At 36.5% G+C, this 21,580-nt stretch overlaps 2 protein-coding genes across 4 annotated transcripts in view; both read right to left on the bottom strand.

Moving 5' to 3' along the window:
• The window catches only part of LOC116254889 (long chain acyl-CoA synthetase 1-like), a 93,336-nt gene extending 73,011 nt beyond the window's left edge, over positions 1-20,325 (bottom strand). The window contains exons 1-20 of one of the 3 annotated variants that reach the window (XM_031630522.2): positions 20,099-20,324; positions 19,293-19,455; positions 18,862-18,925; positions 18,691-18,780; positions 18,510-18,566; positions 18,338-18,386; positions 18,117-18,193; positions 17,991-18,030; positions 17,812-17,906; positions 16,836-17,003; positions 16,619-16,729; positions 16,434-16,521; positions 16,136-16,202; positions 15,972-16,047; positions 15,759-15,876; positions 15,278-15,523; positions 15,059-15,198; positions 14,761-14,943; positions 14,420-14,539; positions 13,215-13,547 (exon numbers count right to left, since the gene is read on the bottom strand). In XM_031630522.2, the coding sequence (XP_031486382.1) occupies positions 13,500-13,547; positions 14,420-14,539; positions 14,761-14,943; positions 15,059-15,198; positions 15,278-15,523; positions 15,759-15,876; positions 15,972-16,047; positions 16,136-16,202; positions 16,434-16,521; positions 16,619-16,729; positions 16,836-17,003; positions 17,812-17,906; positions 17,991-18,030; positions 18,117-18,193; positions 18,338-18,386; positions 18,510-18,566; positions 18,691-18,780; positions 18,862-18,925; positions 19,293-19,438 (1,983 nt within the window). In that variant the 5' untranslated portion in view covers positions 19,439-19,455; positions 20,099-20,324 and the 3' untranslated portion in view covers positions 13,215-13,499. Of the gene's footprint in view, positions 1-13,214; positions 13,548-14,419; positions 14,540-14,760; positions 14,944-15,058; positions 15,199-15,277; positions 15,524-15,758; positions 15,877-15,971; positions 16,048-16,135; positions 16,203-16,433; positions 16,522-16,618; positions 16,730-16,835; positions 17,004-17,811; positions 17,907-17,990; positions 18,031-18,116; positions 18,194-18,337; positions 18,387-18,509; positions 18,567-18,690; positions 18,781-18,861; positions 18,926-19,292; positions 19,464-20,098 lie in introns of those variants that run through there. The other 2 variants (XM_031630521.2, XM_050077732.1) reach the window with 2 other exon arrangements.
• LOC116255057 (protein REDUCED WALL ACETYLATION 1-like) lies at positions 1,226-9,744 on the bottom strand. Its single transcript, XM_031630789.2, has 16 exons — positions 9,446-9,744; positions 8,007-8,098; positions 6,152-6,286; positions 6,014-6,070; positions 5,861-5,933; positions 4,583-4,741; positions 4,056-4,205; positions 3,725-3,980; positions 3,512-3,633; positions 3,281-3,367; positions 3,116-3,204; positions 2,972-3,034; positions 2,563-2,619; positions 1,939-2,035; positions 1,689-1,847; positions 1,226-1,554 (listed from the first exon to the last, which is right to left on the bottom strand). Exons 1-16 carry the CDS (start codon positions 9,476-9,478, stop codon positions 1,549-1,551), a joined length of 1,635 nt encoding a protein of 544 aa, XP_031486649.1. The 5' UTR covers positions 9,479-9,744; the 3' UTR covers positions 1,226-1,548.
• Positions 20,326-21,580: the final 1,255 nt, after the last annotated feature.

Below are 21,580 nucleotides of genomic sequence, written 5' to 3'. Positions count from 1 at the left end.
CCACCAGAGCGGCTTCGGGTTCGCCTGCTTCTGCTACTACAACCATTGCTGAAGAAGACCTCCTAGGGAGTCGTCGTCGTCGTCGTCTTCTTCGCCGTCTATGTCGTGGTCTCTCCCAGTAATTATGCTGCAACGGTGCTCGAGCAATGGCTGGTTATCCAAGAAAGTCTATCTTTGTAGTGTTAAATAAGAGCGTACGGCGAACTACTTGTTTTGAATCTTGTTGAATTCTAAAGTTTATAAAAAGAATGCAGACCTCAATGGCAGTGAAAAGTAGGATCTTAGACTGGTACACATAAATAAACAAATGAATACGGAAGTTATATGTTGTTAAAAAAGAACTATGGTTTCTTGTGATGCACACATCAAGGTGCATGCGAGAGGCTAAAGGATTCTTCTGACTAAATCTGATTAAAGCAATTATATATATATATATATATATATATATATATATATATAATTGCTTTGGGAAGTGGGATGGGTGGATCAGAGAAGAAATCTGAAGCCAAGTGTAAAAATATCGCATGATGACTGTCCCTTTCAACACCAAACCCTTCTGTCTTTCAAAAGACAAATACCATATTCTTTTAGAAGCCATTGTTGGCTGCCAACAATTGACATGGTTAGTGAACATTTTCAAAGTGTTCATATTGTACCATACTTTAATAATATATATATATATATATATATATATATATATATATATATATAGAGAGAGAGAGAGAGAGAGCTTATACATTCTATTTATTTGTTACATCCCCTCTGCCTGACTAAGCTTGGTCACCATTGAACTTATCTGAATTGAATTATAGTTTTTATTTTAACATACAAAGAATATGGATTTTTGGAATACGTGGACTGACCAAAGATGAGAACTATATGCACTTATCTCTTGTACTTTTCAATATCCTGATCTTGCTGTTTGGTTTTGGCAAACATTAGTAAGACACTTGTTTTCTTCTAGTCGAATACATAAGGCCTGATGAATCAAGGCTTGTCCTGAGTTCACATTTAGAGGACCTGACTAAGTTGTCAAATCCTGACAACGTTGTATGCGAGCCGTTCACCAATTATCAAATTAATTGGGACGTCGATTCATCTGCAAGCATCTTGATCAATAAGTCGTTTCACGATTCCTCTTCATTAACTTCAATTGATCCTGATATTTATACTGGGTTGTAAAAGTAAGCGTTCTAAATCAATATAATATTCAAAAGACTGGAAATCCAGATCGAACGAGGGGGGCCGTTTTATTGAGCAGATATTTTTTCTTTTTCTGTGCTGGATTGCACTAAAATGAACCCACCAAAATGATTACAAGGAGGGGTTCCCACAGGAACCCAGTACACACATCCATAAGGAGGCCAAATTCAGACTCCTCATGCTCATATCTATACAAAAAAACAAAATTATATTTCTGTTGGTTGTAGCCCCATCCACTGCACGGATCTTCACCATCAATGTTACGATTTACATCTCGGCGGCATACACATAAGCACCAATCCTGTTATGAAAATGCTACAGCATAAACACCACCATTTTCATGCCTCACGCCTGCAAATAAAGAAAAGATTTTTGTCAAAGAAAACGGAAAACTTTTCTTAAGAAAATGTGGAAAAAGAAAAGGACTGCAGCAGATGGCTAACAGAAACATTCTACCAAAAGTCTTGGCACTTTCAATGTCATACCAGGAAAATGGGTATGTGAAGAAATACAGAGGCGACACTGTAGAGGACAAGAGATATCGCAGCAGCAGCCATGATGTTGTAAACGAGCTTCTTATTGTCCTTACTTGGCATGAATTTGTTTTTCAATGTGTTTGTTAACTCAAACACTCGGTACGATATCTGTGTTGAATCATCAGAGTTATATCATGTATACACAATTGAAATAGAATCCTAAAACAGAAAGCATGGGATCAGTCGTGTTCTTCTGTACCACAACATATATGGCTGTCGTAAGCATAAAGTTGAGCAAGGGGTAAGTGGGAATAAGGGACAGAAGCCACCGAGGTTGGCCGTCGGGCATGCCAGATCTGCATATGTCAATGCACTCAGTTAACTATCTTACGCAAACAGAAATACACCTGTCCAAAACTATGTCAAAGGCAAACATATGGCTACAGCACTTACACAACAAGGTTTTGTAAAACTAAGCCACAGGAGATGGTCATCCATTAAAACCCAAAGTTGAATAGATGGTAAAACATCGTGCATTACATGTAAATAAAATAAAATTGGAATATGATCATTAAACGAAATAGACAAACAGGTTGATCATGTCCAACATGTTTAGGACTTCATCACTAATTATCCTGGTGTTTCTCTCTCGTGCACAATTTGTCATGCTGACATAGAACGTGTTCATGTAACCTAGAACTTGAGTAGGAAGATTTGAGAAATTTAAAGCAACTTTTGGCAAAATAGATGCAAATAAATGCATTATGCAACCAGAAAGTTCAAATGTTCTGAAAACAACAGTTTCATGAAAAAAACAATAAAAGGCATGCATCAATTAAATTAAGATGATTTCAGCAACACCATGAAAGCACATTATGCATACCTTAGCCAGATATGGATCTGCGAGATGTAGGTTTCTAATGTTATCTTCCCAAGCCATCTGAAAACAACAGAAACAGCCTAAAATCATTTACAGGAGTATGGGATGCCAGGATTCAGCTTTTCCATGAATGCTAGAGCAGATCTAAATGGATTCAGAAAATCACATTACACCACCAATTAGTACAGAGAAGATAAAGAGGAATAATTAGCCTAAACATTTCAATTGCTTCCTAATTCAGTAACAACTTTTTCTTTTGAATCCATATCCCTCTCCAAATCCAATGATGCAAGAATCAGTTATGACAATTAAAATGACTACACCTGAACTGAATACAACCATCCCACATCCCTACGAGGCTAAAATGCTCAGGGAACTCAAACAACCGAAGCAATCAAATGCAGGTACTTACGCGAAAAGTGTTAAGGAGACGTTGCGCAACTGTTGAGTGAAGTTTCGCAGACAAATGTAAACACTATTCAGAAAATCAATAAATCAGTTAGAGTGAAGAATAGGAAATATTATTTCAACTTTGTTCATGTGAGCAGATACTTACGTTATTGGGATCCATGACGTGTACGGATGGTACTTGTTATACATGACCTTGTCCAACTTGTATATGTGTTGGTACCATAAGTATCCCACCTATAGTCAAGTAAAAAATATGCATTAGAAGCCAGAAGCTGAAACAGATAGTATTCAATGAAGAATGCCCACCCACCATTAAAGAAATTGACACAATTGTTGCCTTTATTGTTGCTCTGCGCTTGGGTTCGGTTTCCTCTAGTTTCTCCATCCATCTTTCAACCTACAATCAATGAGCACACAGGATCAACTGCAGAGCAAGAACCATATCATATGCAATCTCAAATTTCAACCAATGGAAATGTCAACATATTTGAAAAAAGTTATATTAGCTAAGAACAACAAGAGATTAGATAAAGAAACCTACTGTTGGATGATAATACGCATAAATCATTCCAATTATCCAAATATAGCGATCAAGACCTGAACGAAAATGCCACTCATGCAGTTGGGAGAACTGCTGTTTTGATGGATTTGGGTCCTTGTACCCTGCATATTTTGGCTTGATATCAGCAAGAATTCAAGATCAGGAAAGACAAAAAAAATAACTTCAAAAAAAAATAGGCATTTAACAAGATACCTAAAAGAAATGTCAAAGGCCCCCATACTATGTCAAAAATGCCAGGAACTTCCCACATCAAAATGACCACAAAGAAACACATAACAATCTTCACAGCAATAACTGAACCAATCTCGTTGTACTTGTTTAGGATTCCAAGTGCACAATACACCATAAGCGTGAATAGGGTGTGCATGGGGCAAATGTAATACAGCATATAGTTGTTATTTAGAACAATGCAACAGAATGCCACAAAGAAATTAAGGCGCCACATCATCTGCAAAGTAACAAACAGTGAGACTATCATCATCTCAAGCCATTAAAATCTTATCAATACAGAATGCAGATCTACCTGAGCGAAACGTGCTAGACTGAAATCCTTTCGGACATAATAATAGGAAAAATTTCCAAAACCCGTCATCCAGACATAGGCAGCAATAAATACACGGATTGCATTGTAGATTTCCGTTGCAGCAAAATAATGATACATTAGAAACAGCACCTGAAAAATTAAATTAACAAAAATGAGTCATGTGTTATGTATCCTCACAAACTAGATTTTGTGCTTTGCTATAGTCTACAACCCCCTAAATCATGCAGGTACATCTGGGTTTGATCCAGCAAGTGATTCCCTACCTGAAACCAGGATAGTAGCTAGGTCATGAATGGAATGCAAGGGAGAGAGCATACAGCATAAGGACAACCAAGTACTGCATGCATATGTTTGAGAGTCTTATTTCATGATTATACAAATTCTCATGGGCTGCAAAACATAAGAATTGATCTTTCGTCTACTTGATTAATCTATGCACCAAACACAATGTGACTAACTAACTAGGAACGCAACAAGAATAATTTTAAGAGTAGATAATGTATAACCTGCATCCACCCTTTCCACTCCTCTGTTTGATGCCTGTTCAAGTAAAGTATAGATTTGCCCGAGAATGCTGACTTGTCATTGTGCACTTTGAAAGAAGTCATTGAGGCAACAATTATGAGAAGAAAATAAAGAAACAGAAAAAGATCTCGGCTGTACTTCTGCATGGTTCAGAAAAACAAATTATAGAATTAGTACTTGAGCACCTATAACACAATCAAACTATCAAACAAGTCATGATAAATATGCAGAAGCATGGCCAACATGCAAAAGTTTATCACTTCATAGTTTAAACTGAGCTACTTGCAGAAGCCAAGGCTGATGGTTTTCTTCTGTTGTATGACATAAATTATATCCAACCTGTGTGCACAGGTGCATGCACACATCCATTTTGTGTGTGTGTGGTGGTGGGGGGGGGGGGGGGGGGGGGTGAGGAGGGGAGGGGAGAGAGAAATCTAAAACCTGTCCAAGCCCTTGAAAAAAAAGAGTAAAATGCCATTAACAATAAATCACTTAAGAAACAACACATTTTCTGATAGAATATAATTAACGAAAAAAAGAAGTTCGGTAATGTGACGGTTTCTCCAAAGTGTTTTAGGTATGCATGTACTTGATCAATGTTAAGAACGTAGATTTCCCTTTTTCTAAACCCCCCCGCCCCCCCACCCCCCGCCAAAAAGCCCATCCAGAATTCAAACATTCTACCAGCTACAAAAAGCAGCACATAACTCAATATCAGTGCAATTCTCCATTAAAACAGCATCTCTCACAAGTATTTCTGTTCAGACGGGATGAACTAAAATGGGAGAAACTGAAATTGAAATTCCACTAGTTGACAACACTAAAAGCCAAGTCACAGATATGATGATATGGGCATGGGCACCACAATTTTAGAAAATATGGGTACAGGGATATGGAAGGGTACATATATATATAGTTATATATGTGTGTGTGTATTCCCAACATCCCAGAACATGTTTGAAATTAAAGCAGATTATGTTTGTATCTCAAACTATGTCATTTTATAGTTTATATGCGGCTTAGAGATAATAAGGACACGGTAGAATTTGCATGAAAGATAAAAAAAAGTAAATTGTTAAGAAATAAGCCCAGCTGGGTCTCCCTAAGTGTACCCACCTATCCACATAAGGGTACTAGTACTCCAGGGTTTGCCAGGTACCCTTGTAACTTAGGCCAAAAGCATTTATATTAAGGACCAAACTGTAAAACCTCATGCAAGGTTGATATATCTTGGTATATCCAAAGAACAAACAAGTTACCTTTGTTGACTCTCCAAATACATCTGTTCTATCACACAAATAGAAGTAGAACAAGATAGCTCCAAACTCCGACCTGCATGAATAAGAAATATTACACAAGAAGAATAACCTTGAAAGGTGCATCATATGAGATGCAAATGGTTCCGAACTCACATTGCTCTCAATATTATCCGGTTCTCAATCAAAAATGTCTCATCCATTAAGAGGAACCTGAGCAACTCCAACATGATAAAACAATTAGACAAAATATCTATAAATGCATTTGAAAAAAGAAATTCTGGTCTTCCATACCTGATCAAATTGGATTTTATGGATGGACCATATACTTTTGAGGAAGGAGGTTGGATGCCTCCCTCAAGTAAAACAGCTCTATCATCTTCCTTAATAGTTTCATTTCCCAATTCAGCCAAATTGATATCTGAATGTCTGTTGATAGAAAATAAGTAAAATGAGAAGCACAAGAAGAGGGAGAAAAAGAGTGAAGGCAGGAAGGGAAGTCCGAAATGATCAAGAAGTTCCTAACATAAAACAAAGAGGAAAATAAGTGTCCTCCCATCTGAAAGCGTAACATAATATGTAGAACACAGCTAAAACAATTTTAGGAATGCAGCCTATAGCAAATCCATCAACTTTTTTAGAAACTATTCACTAGGTGCAAGCCCCTAGAGATCTAATTAAAGGAGTAAGGTGGACCTCTACTGCAGTATGATCATATTTGTGTTTCTCATTTCTATGGATGAAGTTTCACTGTATTATTTTTCCTTTTGGTTAGGCAGTGCCTAGTTATGCACTTACAATGCTGCATTCCATAATTTTTGACAGAAAAGGTAATTGCAGTTTGATATTTAAAATTTAAATTAACAGCCACTCATTAGCTTCTGTTGGAACCAACATGCACTTAGAAGAAAAACAAAGCTTCATGTCACGTAAAACCATAAAGGTCCTTATCCAAAAAGTGAGTTTACCTAAATATTAAAATTTTGATGGCTGCTACTTGAGTAATTTGAACTGCTTGCTTCATATTCCTCATCTACTTTAAACAGAGCTTACTTTTTTAAGACATAGTGCATACCTTGAAGGACTATTAACAATTCATAACTTATATCACATACACAACAAAAGTGCAGCTAATAACAAGTTAACAATGCTCAAGCAGCATCCTGTTCACAAACCCTGTTTGTGAAATAGACAAAAACGCAAGGCAGTGATATTCAAAAGTTGAACAGATTAAGTTAGGGAAACAATCCCCACTTACTATTCTTCTTATCAACATGTGTACGCATTTGACCCTAAGATTGTGTTGATCTTGAAGTGGCCAATTAACACATAATGGACCAACCTGGATCATAGATGGATTTTGAAGCGGTGCAATCCCAAAGGCCATACATGTCTGCAGGATGCGTGCGTTATGCTTGCCTATTCTTAATTACAAATCACGGAAGAAAATTACAAAATAGGATCCCAATGCGTTAAACAAGAACTGATAGAACACATGTATGGTATCTGTTCATATTTCATAACTAATTGGCCATCATGCAGATAGATGAATTGGAAAACATAGAATGCTGAACATGCCAATAACAGAAGACTAAACGATCACTGATCTGGACACACAGCACTCAGTGGATAATTCTATTAGAAAGATTCAGAGCAAATAGAATTGGTAAAACTCCTCAAAATTACTATAAGACCTAAGCATTGCAGGAACAGTATTTATCGCAATAAGTTAAATCAACTACTTTCCTATAAAAAGCAAAGAAAGAGGTAGGAGTGCATATTCCAATCGATCACACATAGAGATATTGATACCACACATGGAGTCTATGCCTCTATGGTACTTCTGCTACAATCATCAAAATCTAGAACAAGCACCTCAATTTTGATTAAAAGAATCTTAACATCATCAGTAAGAAAAAATCATCACTATCCTCTAACCAAATCTGTTAAAAGTAAGATAATACTTCAAACATTCTTAGTATGCTAACATGGTCGTGTGTTGCCATTTGATTCCCTAAACTCAAGTTGACAATCTAGATAAAAGGAAAGTTAAGACAATTAGGTTGGTCCAACACATACTTCAAAACAAAGCATAGGAACAAATGGATCCAATGATTTCAATCTGCTTAATATAAATGATTAAACTTACACTTTGGAATGGATAGAACTCTTTCTGTACTCCAAAATTTCGGCATATATCCATGCAATAAAGACAGGAGTGATCCCAAGAAAAAATGACACCTGCAAACAGTATCAGGATATACATCAACAGATGACCTTTATCGGAAGGACATAAGAAACGGGCCGAGTTGACAGCTTCATATTCCATTGTTTGTGAAGTTAAATTCACAACTCTCTGAAATACTATTGGACTTAGATTCAAGTCGGTCATAATTCGAAAAGTGAATTCCAAATAACCATTAAACTTTTCAGGAAGACGAATGAAAATGTTGATCATTCCAGACTCAAATCTTGAAAACCATCCAACTTTATATACTAATTGTGCAACTTTCCCTGGTGTGGGATTAGTAATTTGTCACCAAAGGAATCCTGTCTGTGTGTTGCCACCAGCATATTGCATAGATTGCACACTATTGTGAAAGGGAAAAAAAGAAAAAGGAAAGAAAACACATGAACAATTCATCAATTCTAGAAGAAGCTTAAAGAAAATATGAAATGCATATCAGGCAAATTAGCTATGGAAAATGGTGCCTAACAACCCTGTTTCCCCTAAAAATTCAGTTTGGAATTGGATTTACTAGGTGTTCTGAAGAGTATTTTAATATGTGTTGTCAAGATTTAACCCCTCTGCAAAGACTCAATCACCTTTCTGACACTAAATTCACGAATTTGAATACTTTCTTTAGTAGACAGCCTCGACTGCCAGTTAGTATCCCTTAGCATGTGCTGGAGCTCTATTTTCCACTTGATGGCTTCATGATTTATATATGGCCATACTGGAAGAATCAACCAACCATCGAAGAATTGAATAACATAAACCGTGCAACACTACAGATTATTACATCACAAACTTGAAGACTACGTATTGCCACTTCGAAATCAATGGCTACGAATGAAGTAAAGTCTCAGAATCAAAATAGAGAACGACTTTAGAGAACACAATCAACTCAGTACATCTCCGTAGTTCACGCTGAATAACCTACAGTAGGCCCTAACACGACATATATCAATTGTTGCTTTACACAACGCCAAACAAAATCTCAAGTAACAACTTCTTTTCCATCACGCAACAAGTAATCTCATGAACTAACTACCACAAACGCCCGACGCCTAATTAACATCAGGCAAGGCAAATCTTGGATCAAGGAAGCAGTCATCACCGCAATTTGACTCCAACAATCTCAATAACGGAACATGCATACATGATTCAATCAAACATTTAGGTAAAAGCCCCGAAGCAACGGCAAGAGAATAATCAAAACCTAGGAAAAAACACTAAATCACGCCAAACCAAACCAACGGAAGAAATTGTACAAAAACGATGGCAGATTCCTCAGACAATGGACTCAGTTGTAGCACAAGAATCAACCACAACGACAACGACAACGTTCATCACGAATCTCTCACCTGCCCGGGAGTCAGAGGTCCTGAGGTCACCATTCTCGCTTCGATATCAATTCCTGAGTGAAAATCACTGCAAGAATCGCGAGGGATCCAGTAGCATTTCGATCGGAGATCAGAACTCCGGCATCGGAGACCACCGCATCCGTTGGAAACTAGAGGCCAATTCCCTCGATTTCCGAGTAGAGAGTGTGAGTCGCCGTTGGTGCGGAGGAAGAGAGGATTCAAGAAATGATGCGTTTGGATGTGAAAAATGAAAGCTAACGGCAACGGGTAGAAATAGGAGGCCCTTCTCTCTCCTCTTTCTCTCTCCATAAAGGCAGGAACGTCCTTTACTTCGATTTTGAGATTAAATTAAATTAATGAGAGAGAACAAGTTCCACCAAATCAACCGGCAGCTTATCTTTTTAAGGCACGCACTTAAGACAAATAACGAAGTTGCCATCGTCGTCTTTCCCCACAGCAGCGTTCCCGGAAAGGGTGCAAACGGGTCGGGTTCAAGGGATATCCGAGCCAACGGATTCGTTTCTGGATCTGAAGATCTTAAAAGAGAGGCCTCTAAATACTTCTAATACAAATAATAAATTAGAAATAATTTATAAAATTTAATTTTTTATTTATTTTATTTATTTTTTATTTATTTTAAATTTTGAACTTATTTTGTTAAAATCATATGCTTCTTGGGTATCACCCATAAACATTGTCTTTACCAATTTTTGATATGAAAAATAGAATTTACAATATTGCGGTATTTCACTATTAAGACAACGCTACCTATCTTTCTTAAACTCATTTTTTTAGCATTCACAAGATAATAGAAAATTCAGACCTATTAACAATCATTATTAAAATGTTTTTTATACAATATAAATTTATGGATATCATATCAGACTAAGAGACAGAAACCATACCTATTCACAAATTAAAATGTTTTTTTTTATGGAATCTAACCTTATAGGTTAGTCACTTTTTTATTTCAATCATATTTTTTAATAATAAAAGCTGAACTCTTCTTGTAGCATCCAAATTTTGATAGTAGAAAAACCAATTTAAAAAAAAATATACATATTGAACTAAAATATGATTTACATTGGATTACAATTTATGAACATGCTAGGATGCTCTCATTTTGTTTGTAATATTTGTAAACGAAAATTAAGATGTCTTATGCTTGTCTCTTACTGTAATACTATGATATTTGTTAACTATATATATATATAGTTAACATGAAGATGAAATTTCCCATTTAATTATATTTCATAAATAAAGTATGCATGTATGTTAAGACTTTGGCCAGATAAAGATTTCAAACTTAAAATAAAGTTAGATCGGGTTAAATGAGGAATTGATAGACAAGCTTAAGCAAGTTGACTTCTCGAGCTACGACTCAGTCTATCAAGTTGAGGTTGAACTGATCTTGTACAGCTTCTTAAGTTTGAGCTGAAGTCAAGCCAAACGAAATATGTGTTGAGTCTAGTCGAGCCGAGCCTAGCTCTCATTTGTAGACCTAAACGAAATATGTGTTGAGTCGAGTCGAGCCGAGCCGAGCTCTCATTTGCCAGCAGCGTCACTGCCTTTGGGTGGGGGCGGAGGCCGATCCCTCCCACTTGACAGCGGCGGCCAGCGGCCACCCAGTTCTTATGCATGCACAAGAATCCATTTTTGGAAATTAACTTTCTATCATTTGTGCTTTAAACCATTAATCAAAATTTTCTGACTAGTTGATAAACAATTGGCACATAGAATTTACATTTACTCATACTTATATAGAATTTACATTTACTCATACTTATATGCTGATGCATGCTAAGAGCAATTAAAAACCTGAAATTGAATATAAATGACAATGGTACCTCAAATAATACAAGATAATTGGAAAATATTTACTACCAATTTGAAAGGAAATCGGATTTTGCAACCGAAACTAAATCTGAATCCAGATAGAGGTTGAAATCTAATTAGAACCCAAGCTGAATACTGGCAAATTTCGGATCCTAATTTTGTCTTTTTTACGCATTTGGTTCTGGCAGATCTGAATCTGAATTTGAAACTGATAAATTCGGGTCCAAGTAAGCCAGACTAGGGAAACCCTAGATCCGACCCACTTACATCTCACAAAGACGAATGAGATCCATGTTTTGCCTGGAACACCAAAAAAAAAATCGTCAAAAGGGCAGACTTTGTAATATTTGACAAAAATTGGGGCGTTTTCATCGTTGTTGCGTTAGATGAAAAGTTATAATCCCAACCACGGCAGAGGGTTCGTTGAGAGGGATTATTCAAATATATTAATTTACCAGAATACCCTTTCCGCTGGCGTATGTTTCACTCTGAAGTTGGTCTTATGGATCGGATATCTTCACCAAACTCAATGGGATCCGGAATTGGTTGCGAAGAAAGAGGTACATACAAGGAGTTTCTTGGGTGAGATCCATTGGATCCTATCAGGGAACCAGAAATAGATCGCCATATTTCTTATCAGGCCTCTGGGCTCAGTCTCAAGTTTGGATCCGTGAAAGGATTTGGATGTGTTGATTGATCAGGCATAGGCTCAGATCATGTATCAATGCCATGACCATCTTTAGAGTAGTCTCTTTGGTCCAGAGCCAACTCAAAACTGGGTAAATCCAATCCTTGAAGGTCCAAAAAGAGTTTGGATATTGGATCTGAATCCTTTGCTTAAATAGCACGGCACCAAGTGTAGTCAGTGTGTGGTTCCTTTCCAACTTTACAATTTGCTTGTTCAATACATGTGTGAGGTAATAGACTTTTGCGTTTTTTCTAAGGGTTGGTGAGCTTCTCTGTAATCCGACCCGGTTCAATTTGGATACAAGCTCAAAATTTCCACACCCCGGGAGTTAAATTTAGATCCTAGAGTCAAATTTGGATTCAGATGGGAACCCAGGTCCATTATTAGTTGCACACAATCAGATATGGTTATTGGTCTATTTCAGATCGGATAACAGTTCGGATCTGGGTCGAATCCAGAACAGCTGAGAATGCAAAAAAAAAAGATTTTTGCGATTGTAGTCTTGGATCTTGTCTGGATTCATTTATATATCCGCATTCGTGTCAGACCCGTTTTCCGTGGCATGTGCAAATTGTTTTAAAATATTTCCATATTATTTATAAGAAAGAGGATGAAGTAGAGACCATTATAACGGCCATATTCATTGGGATTACTTGTAAAGATGGGTTGAACAGACAGTGATCCAGATTCAAGGGGTTGCTTGAATGTGATTTTGTCAATGCCAGCAAGTCAAACTATAAGATATTTGCTAAAACATTTGAATATATTCAAACTATGATGACAGATAATAGTACTATATAATACATTTTTAGGAGTGCCAATCCTAATTATTATGCTTATTTTTCTTCTCATTAAACGTCTTATGATATGACTTGCTGGCATTGACAAAATCACAGTAGATGAGCTATAGCTCTTATTGTTTTTGCAGATTTATATAATATGCAAAAAAACGTTTACAAGTCATGATCTATATCATAACATTATTATAAAAAAAATAGTTAAAAGTTGACAGGAGAGACTCATGAATCGGCGATGGATGAAATCAATTAAGAAGCCTTTAAGAGATAAATCTAGATAAGAGCCGACCATCGTACCTTACAAGGACAGTAACAGAGAAAGTACACAGTGAATTGAGACATTGGTACCATTTGATCTACGAATGATCCGTGCAATTTAATAAGTTCCTTGAAATTAAGCAGTTTGGTCCACAAAAAACACTAATGATATTTAGAAAAGGAATTACAGTTTATCAGAATTATAATATACTTTTATTTATAAATAGATGCAGGATCTCAAAAACTTAAGACTGAAGCCTGTTGGATCACCGTTAGCATCACATATCAAGTGGTTGAGGTGGTACATAGAGTAAAGAAAGAACCATGGAAGGAGAGGTTGGTGAACAAACTTGGACTAAGCCCACAAGGCTGCCTATGAAGGTCACCGCCTTTATCTTGATTTAACAGAATATGATGAACGCCAATGCAAGGAGGTATGGACATGAAGAAGACATTACCACTGCAAGGAGTTTTTTTAGATCTTCCCTTCTCTCAAAGTATTGTACAGCTTGTCGATCTCTTCCTGCAAAAGCAAAGCAAATCTAAGCAACATGGATCCTTCATTACGTCTAGATGACCTCAGTAAACCAGACACTCATGAGATCAAGGAAATAATGTCATATTTTCTGGTATATTTTATTTGATGTACATTTGGATATTCCATACCTCAGTGCATTTAGAAAGTCGCAGCTCTGTTTCTATATGCACAAATATACGTGCAGACATGGAAATATCTTGGGTTGTCCTGAACGTTAATGCTACATAATATGGCGGTGGTTCACACACTTCTTTTTATAGATCTAGGTAATAGATGAGAGATAACAGTAGATGAATGCAGGATGAGTCACTTAGCAGGTTATAGGTTTAATTGTCACTAGTATACCATGATATTCAAATATTAAGTTGGGAAAAACTTCAAGTTCTCATAATTCATGAACATGGAGAGGTTCAGAAATGGTGGATAAAACCCATGTCGACTTCAACATATTAATTAATCAATAGATTATACGAACATGAACCATTTGTTAAATTCCTTTTAAAGGTCAGATTTGTTTAAATCAAGCATGTACAACCAGAAAAAGTTGTGATACACTATCAAAATGGAGCTGAAGGCTGCCCAGCACAGGAGACTGCCCAATGCATTACCACAGCATATATATATATATACATACATATATATATATTTATATATATATATATATATATATATATATATATATATACACACACACACACTTTCAGCATGCATAGTTGATATTAATGTTCTAGAGTTACCAAAGTGCACATCACATGCAGTCCTCATTTGAAGCAAATTTTGATGGTGTTTGATGCAACGACATTTCAAAGGAAGGCCATGTGGACACTAGCTCGGTCACTTGGGCTTATAATATTTACCTGATAGTGCTTTAGTAAATGAGATCTTTTCTTCTTCATTGTGGGTGTCAGTAGCTCTGGTTGCAATTCAAATCGTTGAGTCTCCACAATAATGCCCTTGATATATTCAAACTTCTTCAACTGCAAATTTTGATAATGACAAACGTTACGCAAGGAAATTGCAGATTCTATTTAAAAGGAAAACTTCTAGGGCACGGTAAATCTCACAAAGGACATTGACAAATCAAGGATGGTGTTCATGTCTAACACTAAACTGACTAACCAAACAAGCTTAATACACAGAAACTTAAATGGCAGCTGAATTGAGAACTGATAGTGAGAGCAAAGGAAACCACATATACTTTATTCTTTTCAGCAGCAGACTTCAGCTCAAGAAGAATATGGTTTTTGAGTTGAGGAAGTGTGCATAGTTCAGGAAAGGAACCCATGTGACCATTACCCTCTCCCCACTTCTTAGTGTGTTCTTCGTTCGCCACCACAACCGCAACAAGCATAGACTGGAAGCTGCTTCCATATACCCAAATCTACAAAGAGATGCAACCCTTTCTTGTAAGAAGAGTAAACCAAAGTCCACCAGCTTCAAATCCAAAACTCCATACGAAGCTTTAAGCTGAAAAGAAAAGAAACAGAAAAGCTTACATCTTCAATAATGGTTGGTGAACCATATACTTTCTCCAGATTTTCAACGGCAATATACTCTCCTTGAGAAAGTTTGAATATATTCTTCTTTCTGTCAATAACCTTTAACACACCATTGGGCTGCAGTTCTCCTATGTCGCCTGCAAATGATAATCAGGGAGTCCGCATAATGGAAACACAATCTTGCACATAGCTATAAACTCAACAGCAAATTCTTACCTGTGTGAAACCATCCATCCTTGAAGACTTCATTTGTTAGTTCAGGATTCTTGTAGTATCCAGAAAAGATTGTCTTTCCCCTGAAACATATCTCTCCACGGGGAGGTTCTCCAAAAGGACTGTAACCCATTTCAGGTACTTCCTCTAAGCGCAACTCAATGAATGTTGCAGGGACCCCAACGGTCCCCATCATGCTCCACTCATCTGGACATGCAATTGTACTCACACCACATGTCTCTGTCAACCCTGATGTGCCATCCATGAATATTATGATCAGTGAACCCAACTATAGCTTGTTATGAGGAAGTAATGTCTTGGTGGAACTAAGATAGACACAGATTGCAAATTTTTGTAATATAACCTTCCATATTAATTATCTAATAGCCTCAAGGATTCTATCTGCAACTCAATCATTATGCAGAATAGTATTTAAACTTTTTTAAGTAAAAAGAACGTGAAAGAAGAAAAGAATATAGCATACCATAGCCTTGTGCCACAAATGCACAGCTAGTGACTCTTAAGAATTCCTCAATATCACCACGTAGTGGGGCAGCCCCTGATATGATCAGCCGCACACGACCTCCTAATCCAGCCTTGATCTACAAATAAGCAAAAAGCAGACAAAGGATGAGTTATGCTGGGGAAAATTATGTAACATGTGGTTTCTTATGCACAAATTCAGTTAGAACAGAACCTTACGGAAAGCAAGCAAGTCTCCTAATGGTGATGCCTGCCTGTGCTTGCATCCCGCAGTCATCATAGAGAGTTTGCTGGTTGGAAGTAAGAGATTGCAAAATATAATCATGATGATATACGTGAAAAGAGAAAACAAATTCATGGCAGAACAAAACAACTTACTGTCTGTAAAGAAAATTGAAGATCTTCCTCCTTAAGGGACTAACTTCATTTATCTTCTTCATTGCACCTATAAATGAATACATGAATACATTGTTTTTAGAAAAGAGATGCCACATATAACAAAATTTCCCAGACTCCATCACAAAGATGAATAGCACCCAAAAGGACGGGGACAATAAAATATACCCATCCTCGTAATAGGTACTCTACATGTCTGAGAATCATAACCACATCCTCTCAATGAAAAAAGATAACGATAAGAGCACAGCTTTTCTAGAAGGGGCATAGTGTTCCATACTTTCATGTATTCTTTCAAATACTCTTGGCACACCAGCAAAAAATGTTGGTTTCAGTTCCACGAGGTCATCCTTTAGAGCTTCAATATCCTTCATAAAAACCACCAATCAAGTTGGAAAATTTTATGTTATGCATCTTTCACATTATGTTTCTGAGATTTAGGTACAATTTATCAAGAACACATACTCCTTGCCAGTAACCAACAGATGCTCCATGGTGGAAAAAGTATTCCTCATTAATGCGGTCCATGATGTGTGCGAGAGGAAGAAATGATAAATAGCAATCATCTTCGACCATCTTTGTTCAGAACATTAAAAATGACTTTAGCATGATATAGAAAACAGAAAGAATGACAATGTAACAGATTAGTAAAGAAAAATTATCCACCAGGAACAGCACTTACCTTATCTTCAAATTGAGCCATGAAAACATCAATTGCTTTTACTTGCATTGCATGAGTCTCATGAGTCAAAACAACTCCTTTTGGCTCCCCACTGGTGCCACTGGTATACATTATTGTACATATATCAAGAGGCTTAGGAGGTGAGAGTTCTTCAGGTTGATTGATTCCCTGGTTGTCAAGAAAGAAACTGTCAGGAAAATCAGCATCAATGAAGGAGAATGTATAGTAAGGTCATTTCAGAGAAGTAGACAGGGAAGATGAATTGGAACCTAACTGCATACAGAACCTCCGGAAATGGCAGAATGTATTCATTTCATGGAAAGGCATTTTCCAATGACAATTACTTGAAAGTTGAAACCATAACTTCTTGACAGGCTATTTAAAGTAAAAATGACGATATGATCTTATCATAGTCATATTCTTGTTCTGCTTGGTGTAGAGATAATCTAGCTGTAGATCAAACAATGCATTTATGCACATACCCTAGTTTTGTAAGTTTTTCTACTTTTATGAAAAAAAAATCAATTTAAGGGTTTTAGGTTGCGAAAGGAAAATGTTCCTCTTTCACATTGACAAAATGTCTTTGCTGCTGTTTTGAACTTTGTAAAGAGTACAATAGGAATAGGATCAAAGCCTTCATTTCTTTTGATAATCAATTACAAAGCCAAAGACTGTAAGATGTAGGGTTTAATTCAAAACAAAAAACTTATGCAGCTTGATTCTTGAGTTTCTCCCTAGTCCTGCAGATCAGCAGCTGGATATTATTTAGGCATTTGCTTTCTGTTAGAATTTGGTACTTTAATATATACAACTTTGACCTTAAATTGGATCCATCTGACACCTCCAATCTTTCCAGTCTGGACATTCTGAACGATGCACAGGGTTTTGACTGTGCCAAGTTCGTGTGAGCATTAAATTTGAATGAATAAAGAAGATTCATATCCTTGTTTAAGTCTGACAGTTGTATGAAACTAACCATCTTAAGGAACTCATCCCAAGAATGCACCAAAGCTTTCAAATTTTCAGCATCATCCTTCTGTTCCTTTGTCAATGAACTAAAACTTACAATACCTATGCCCCACAAGAAAGATAACAGGAAGGTCAGAAAAGGGCAGTAAATTTCCAACTCAAGATGAAGATTCTGAATGTACTCACATTTCAGTCGCTTGATGGATTGACTGTTATTTTTAAGAAGCTGCAAACAGGAAAAGGTCTGTCAGCAGAAAAGACAAGAAGATAAGGATGTTAAAGATAATGCCTGTTGCAGATTTATCCCCTCACCCCTGACAATTTTGTCGCCTGAACAAAGACATACTCTATTTCAGCATGTCCAATGATGAAATCAACAGCATTTGGCCCTGTTTCGAGACATGGGGTGCTTTGTCAGGAATCCAAACAATTTATTATATAATATAAGCATCCAATAGTGGTCGATTTAAAGACATTTATCTAATAACTGTAGAAGAAAAGTCATTTTTCTGATCATGTAAAGAGAATATTACCTAATGTATCATAAAGAGGAACACAAACTAAACTGTGGCCATTGCAAGCCTGCACGTGATCAAGATGTCATCACCAATAATTCTTTCAGAAAACACCATAGCTGCAGGCCAGCTAGTTTTTTATACTGAAAACCAGGTCAAATAACAGAGGAAAAACAGGGTAGTGATCAACCTCCATTGCTATTATCCATTGAGGACAGTTAACTCCATATATTCCAATCCGAGAACCCTACAAGTTACAAGAACAATTCAGTTGGATCAAATACAACAGGATATAGCCTCAAATCTAGCATATGTTCCAATTCAAAGGTTAAACATAATGAAAGATATTAATGTCAGTGGAATATGCATACCGGTTTTGCACCTGATGAACGCAAAGCAGAACCAATTTGCAGAACCTCATCATAGACCTGTTTGTACGTTTTCCATACATATTTGCCTGCCTAGTGCAAAATAGAAAGGATTTTATAACAAGATACATAGTTTTGACTGACAACTCAAATATGGGCTAATTGCAGAACTACCTTCTTGTTGACGATTTCTCTCCATCCAAGCATTTTATTTCCAGGGAACTTCTCAACAGAATCCCTTCCAGGAAAAAAAAAAAAAGAACAAGAATTCCATGAGAAAATTTCCCAAAAAAAAAAAACTGACGCTATATGTTTTCTGAAACAGACAAAGTTGCTCAACAATTTTATTGAAATACCAATCACTATTTTTTCTTTAAGCGTTAATGCCAAATTTCTTGACAGATTTATTGGAACAGCAACCAACAGACTCATCTTAGATCTTGAATAGGTTACACCCTCACTTTACAAACTTGCCCAGTGTAGCACTTAGTGAGCCTTTCAGACAAATTGATTCAGAAAGAAAGAAGGGAAGTCAAGCACATTAAATCCTAACTAACGCAGACTATTAAATGCAGCTGAAAACATCATTCTGCTACTTTCATCACCTGAAAACATCCCAAGATGTGTTCACACTGTTTTCCACGATCGGAAATCCGTCCTTGGCCAGAACATTCCTGTAAACAGGTCCAACAGCCGGCGCACCATCTCTCCCTTCCTTTCCATCTTCCACTTTAACAGCATAAGCCTTCATGTTTCTTCACTGGCTCCCTGTGACACTGGAAATCCCAGCAGTTCAGAGGCACACTAAATTCCAAGGGAAACAGAAAAGGAAAACGCACAGCTAATGCATCACTTTCTCTTTCTCTAATGCACACGGGCACACCCAGAGAGAGACTAACAGATTAAACACTAGGTTCACCAAAAACTCACACAACAAAAGAAAAACAGAAATGAAGGAAGCCAAGCAGAGCATGACTGGTACGGTACCGCGTAAGCTAGTATACCGACACCTGCACAATCGAGCAACAAATAGGACGTCCAAGTACAATCAAAGCTTCAAGCCTAACAAAGAAAAACAAAAAAAACAAAAACAAAAGAAAACCAACAATGGCGGCAATGCGCAAGCTAGTATACCTCAAACAGGCATGATCCCACAGGAAAGTCACAACCACAGGAAGAATCAATTAAAACACAACATGCCTATCAAACGAACACTTCAAAGCATTACAGCAATAAAAAGAAAAAAAAAAAAAAAAAAAAAGGAAGACTACTGCACCACAGTATCTTCACAGTGTGATCTAAAATTGCATCGCAGAAAAAAATAGTTACAGAAGACTTCAAAGACCACTCTAGAACTCCTCATGCAACCAAAACATAGACAATAATCCCACGAATGCATATCATCAATTACCAAGAACTTTGCTCAAGGTGATGAGCAAGAAGTATGAAGAAGCCAAAAGACCCCGCCTACACAAACGAGTCTGTCGGTTTTCACTCCCACTTATTATAGGCCAAAGCAACTCTGGTAGTTGAAGCTGGTGAAGAGGAACTCATTAGGGAGTGAAGGATCTTCAGTCCCACCAAAATACCTCAGCTTAATTTATTCAATATTTTCTTTTATGAAGGGGGATGGAAGAAAACAACAATCAAGAAAAGAAAAGAAGATGGTAAAGAAAACAAAAATTAATTAAGAAGAGAAGAGAGGAGAAGAAAAAAAAATGGTGGTGTCATTAAGAGGCCGAAGGAAAATGAGGGGACCGCCATTAATGCTCGCTCTGCATTCGATAAGTGGACTTTATAATCTCCAACTATATTTTCCCTTTCTAAGTTTCTTTCTTTTTAATTGATTCAGAATTTCCTTGTGCTCTGGAGAGCGTGGCTGCACCAAAAAGGGCCGCGTTTTTTTCCTTTGGAAAATTTGTGGCTGCGTGAACCCCAACGCAACGGAACTCAGGAGAAATAAATACGAGCACGGTGGAACTGACCCGGTACAAATTAAGTGTCAGAAATTATATATATATATATTGAAAAGCGAGGTTAGTTTTTTATAACCATGCAGTTAAGTTATTTAATAGAGCCGCTCAATTCATTATGAACAGTTAGAGACAATATGAAAAAGGTATTTTATCATTTTTTTTCTATGTTTTATTTTTCATTGCGTCATATAAACAATCTTAGTTAGATGGTTAAGTGATTAAGTGACTCTAAATAACTAAAATCACTATTTACTCTCTCTCTCTCTCTCTCTCTCTCTCTATATATATATATATATATATATATAAATTATATCTACAAGTGAATGTTTTTCTCATTTTGTATCAGTAAAAACTGTCACAAAAGATATATCTCATTGTAAAAAATTATAGCAAACAATTTTATGATAGTTTATAGTGACTCAAAATTACAAAAAAAAAAAAGTCGTCCAACGGATTCTTTTATACATACATTGTGAAATCAACTGGCTATCCCATGTCATCCGATGACTAAATATTTAAACACGCCACTAAAAACATCATAAACTATGGTCATACCATAAATGTTTGCTGATATTCGGCAACTTTTTACAGATAGCTAATTTCAGTTTCGTTTTTTTCTTTTCTGAGTTTACATATAAAAGCTTCACATCAAATTCCTCTTCAAAAGTTTATGTAGATCACTAGAACAATATTGTATGAATATAGAACTAAATAAATAAATATTCAAGCATATGCAACTGATTTTGTGTAATATTTATGTTTTTTTCCAGCTTATATGATTGGCAACATAAGATTTGCAACGGATTGAAAAAGGCCAAAATGTTCCTTGGATCATAAAAAATTTCTAAAATGCCCCAACTCTTTATGTTTTTTAAGAAGCGTATATTTATTGCGTGTACTCGATCTACACTCAAAAG

The sequence above is a fragment of the Nymphaea colorata genome, chromosome 5 (assembly GCF_008831285.2).
Source record: "Nymphaea colorata isolate Beijing-Zhang1983 chromosome 5, ASM883128v2, whole genome shotgun sequence".
NCBI classification, from domain to species: Eukaryota; Viridiplantae; Streptophyta; class Magnoliopsida; order Nymphaeales; family Nymphaeaceae; genus Nymphaea; species Nymphaea colorata.
Note: the sequence above shows the minus strand (reverse complement) of the source record. Positions and strands in the feature narration are given on the sequence as shown.

Coding starts and splice junctions, on each gene's coding strand:
- LOC116255057 (XM_031630789.2), bottom strand. CDS start 9,478: ATGGTGACCTCAGGACCTCTGACTCCCGGGCAG. Junction 3,634..3,724: donor GCCTTTGACATTTCTTTTAG/GTATCTTGTTAA, acceptor CAAAATATGCAG/GGTACAAGGACCCAAATCCA. Junction 3,205..3,280: donor TTGTGTCAATTTCTTTAATG/GTGGGTGGGCAT, acceptor ACTTGACTATAG/GTGGGATACTTATGGTACCA.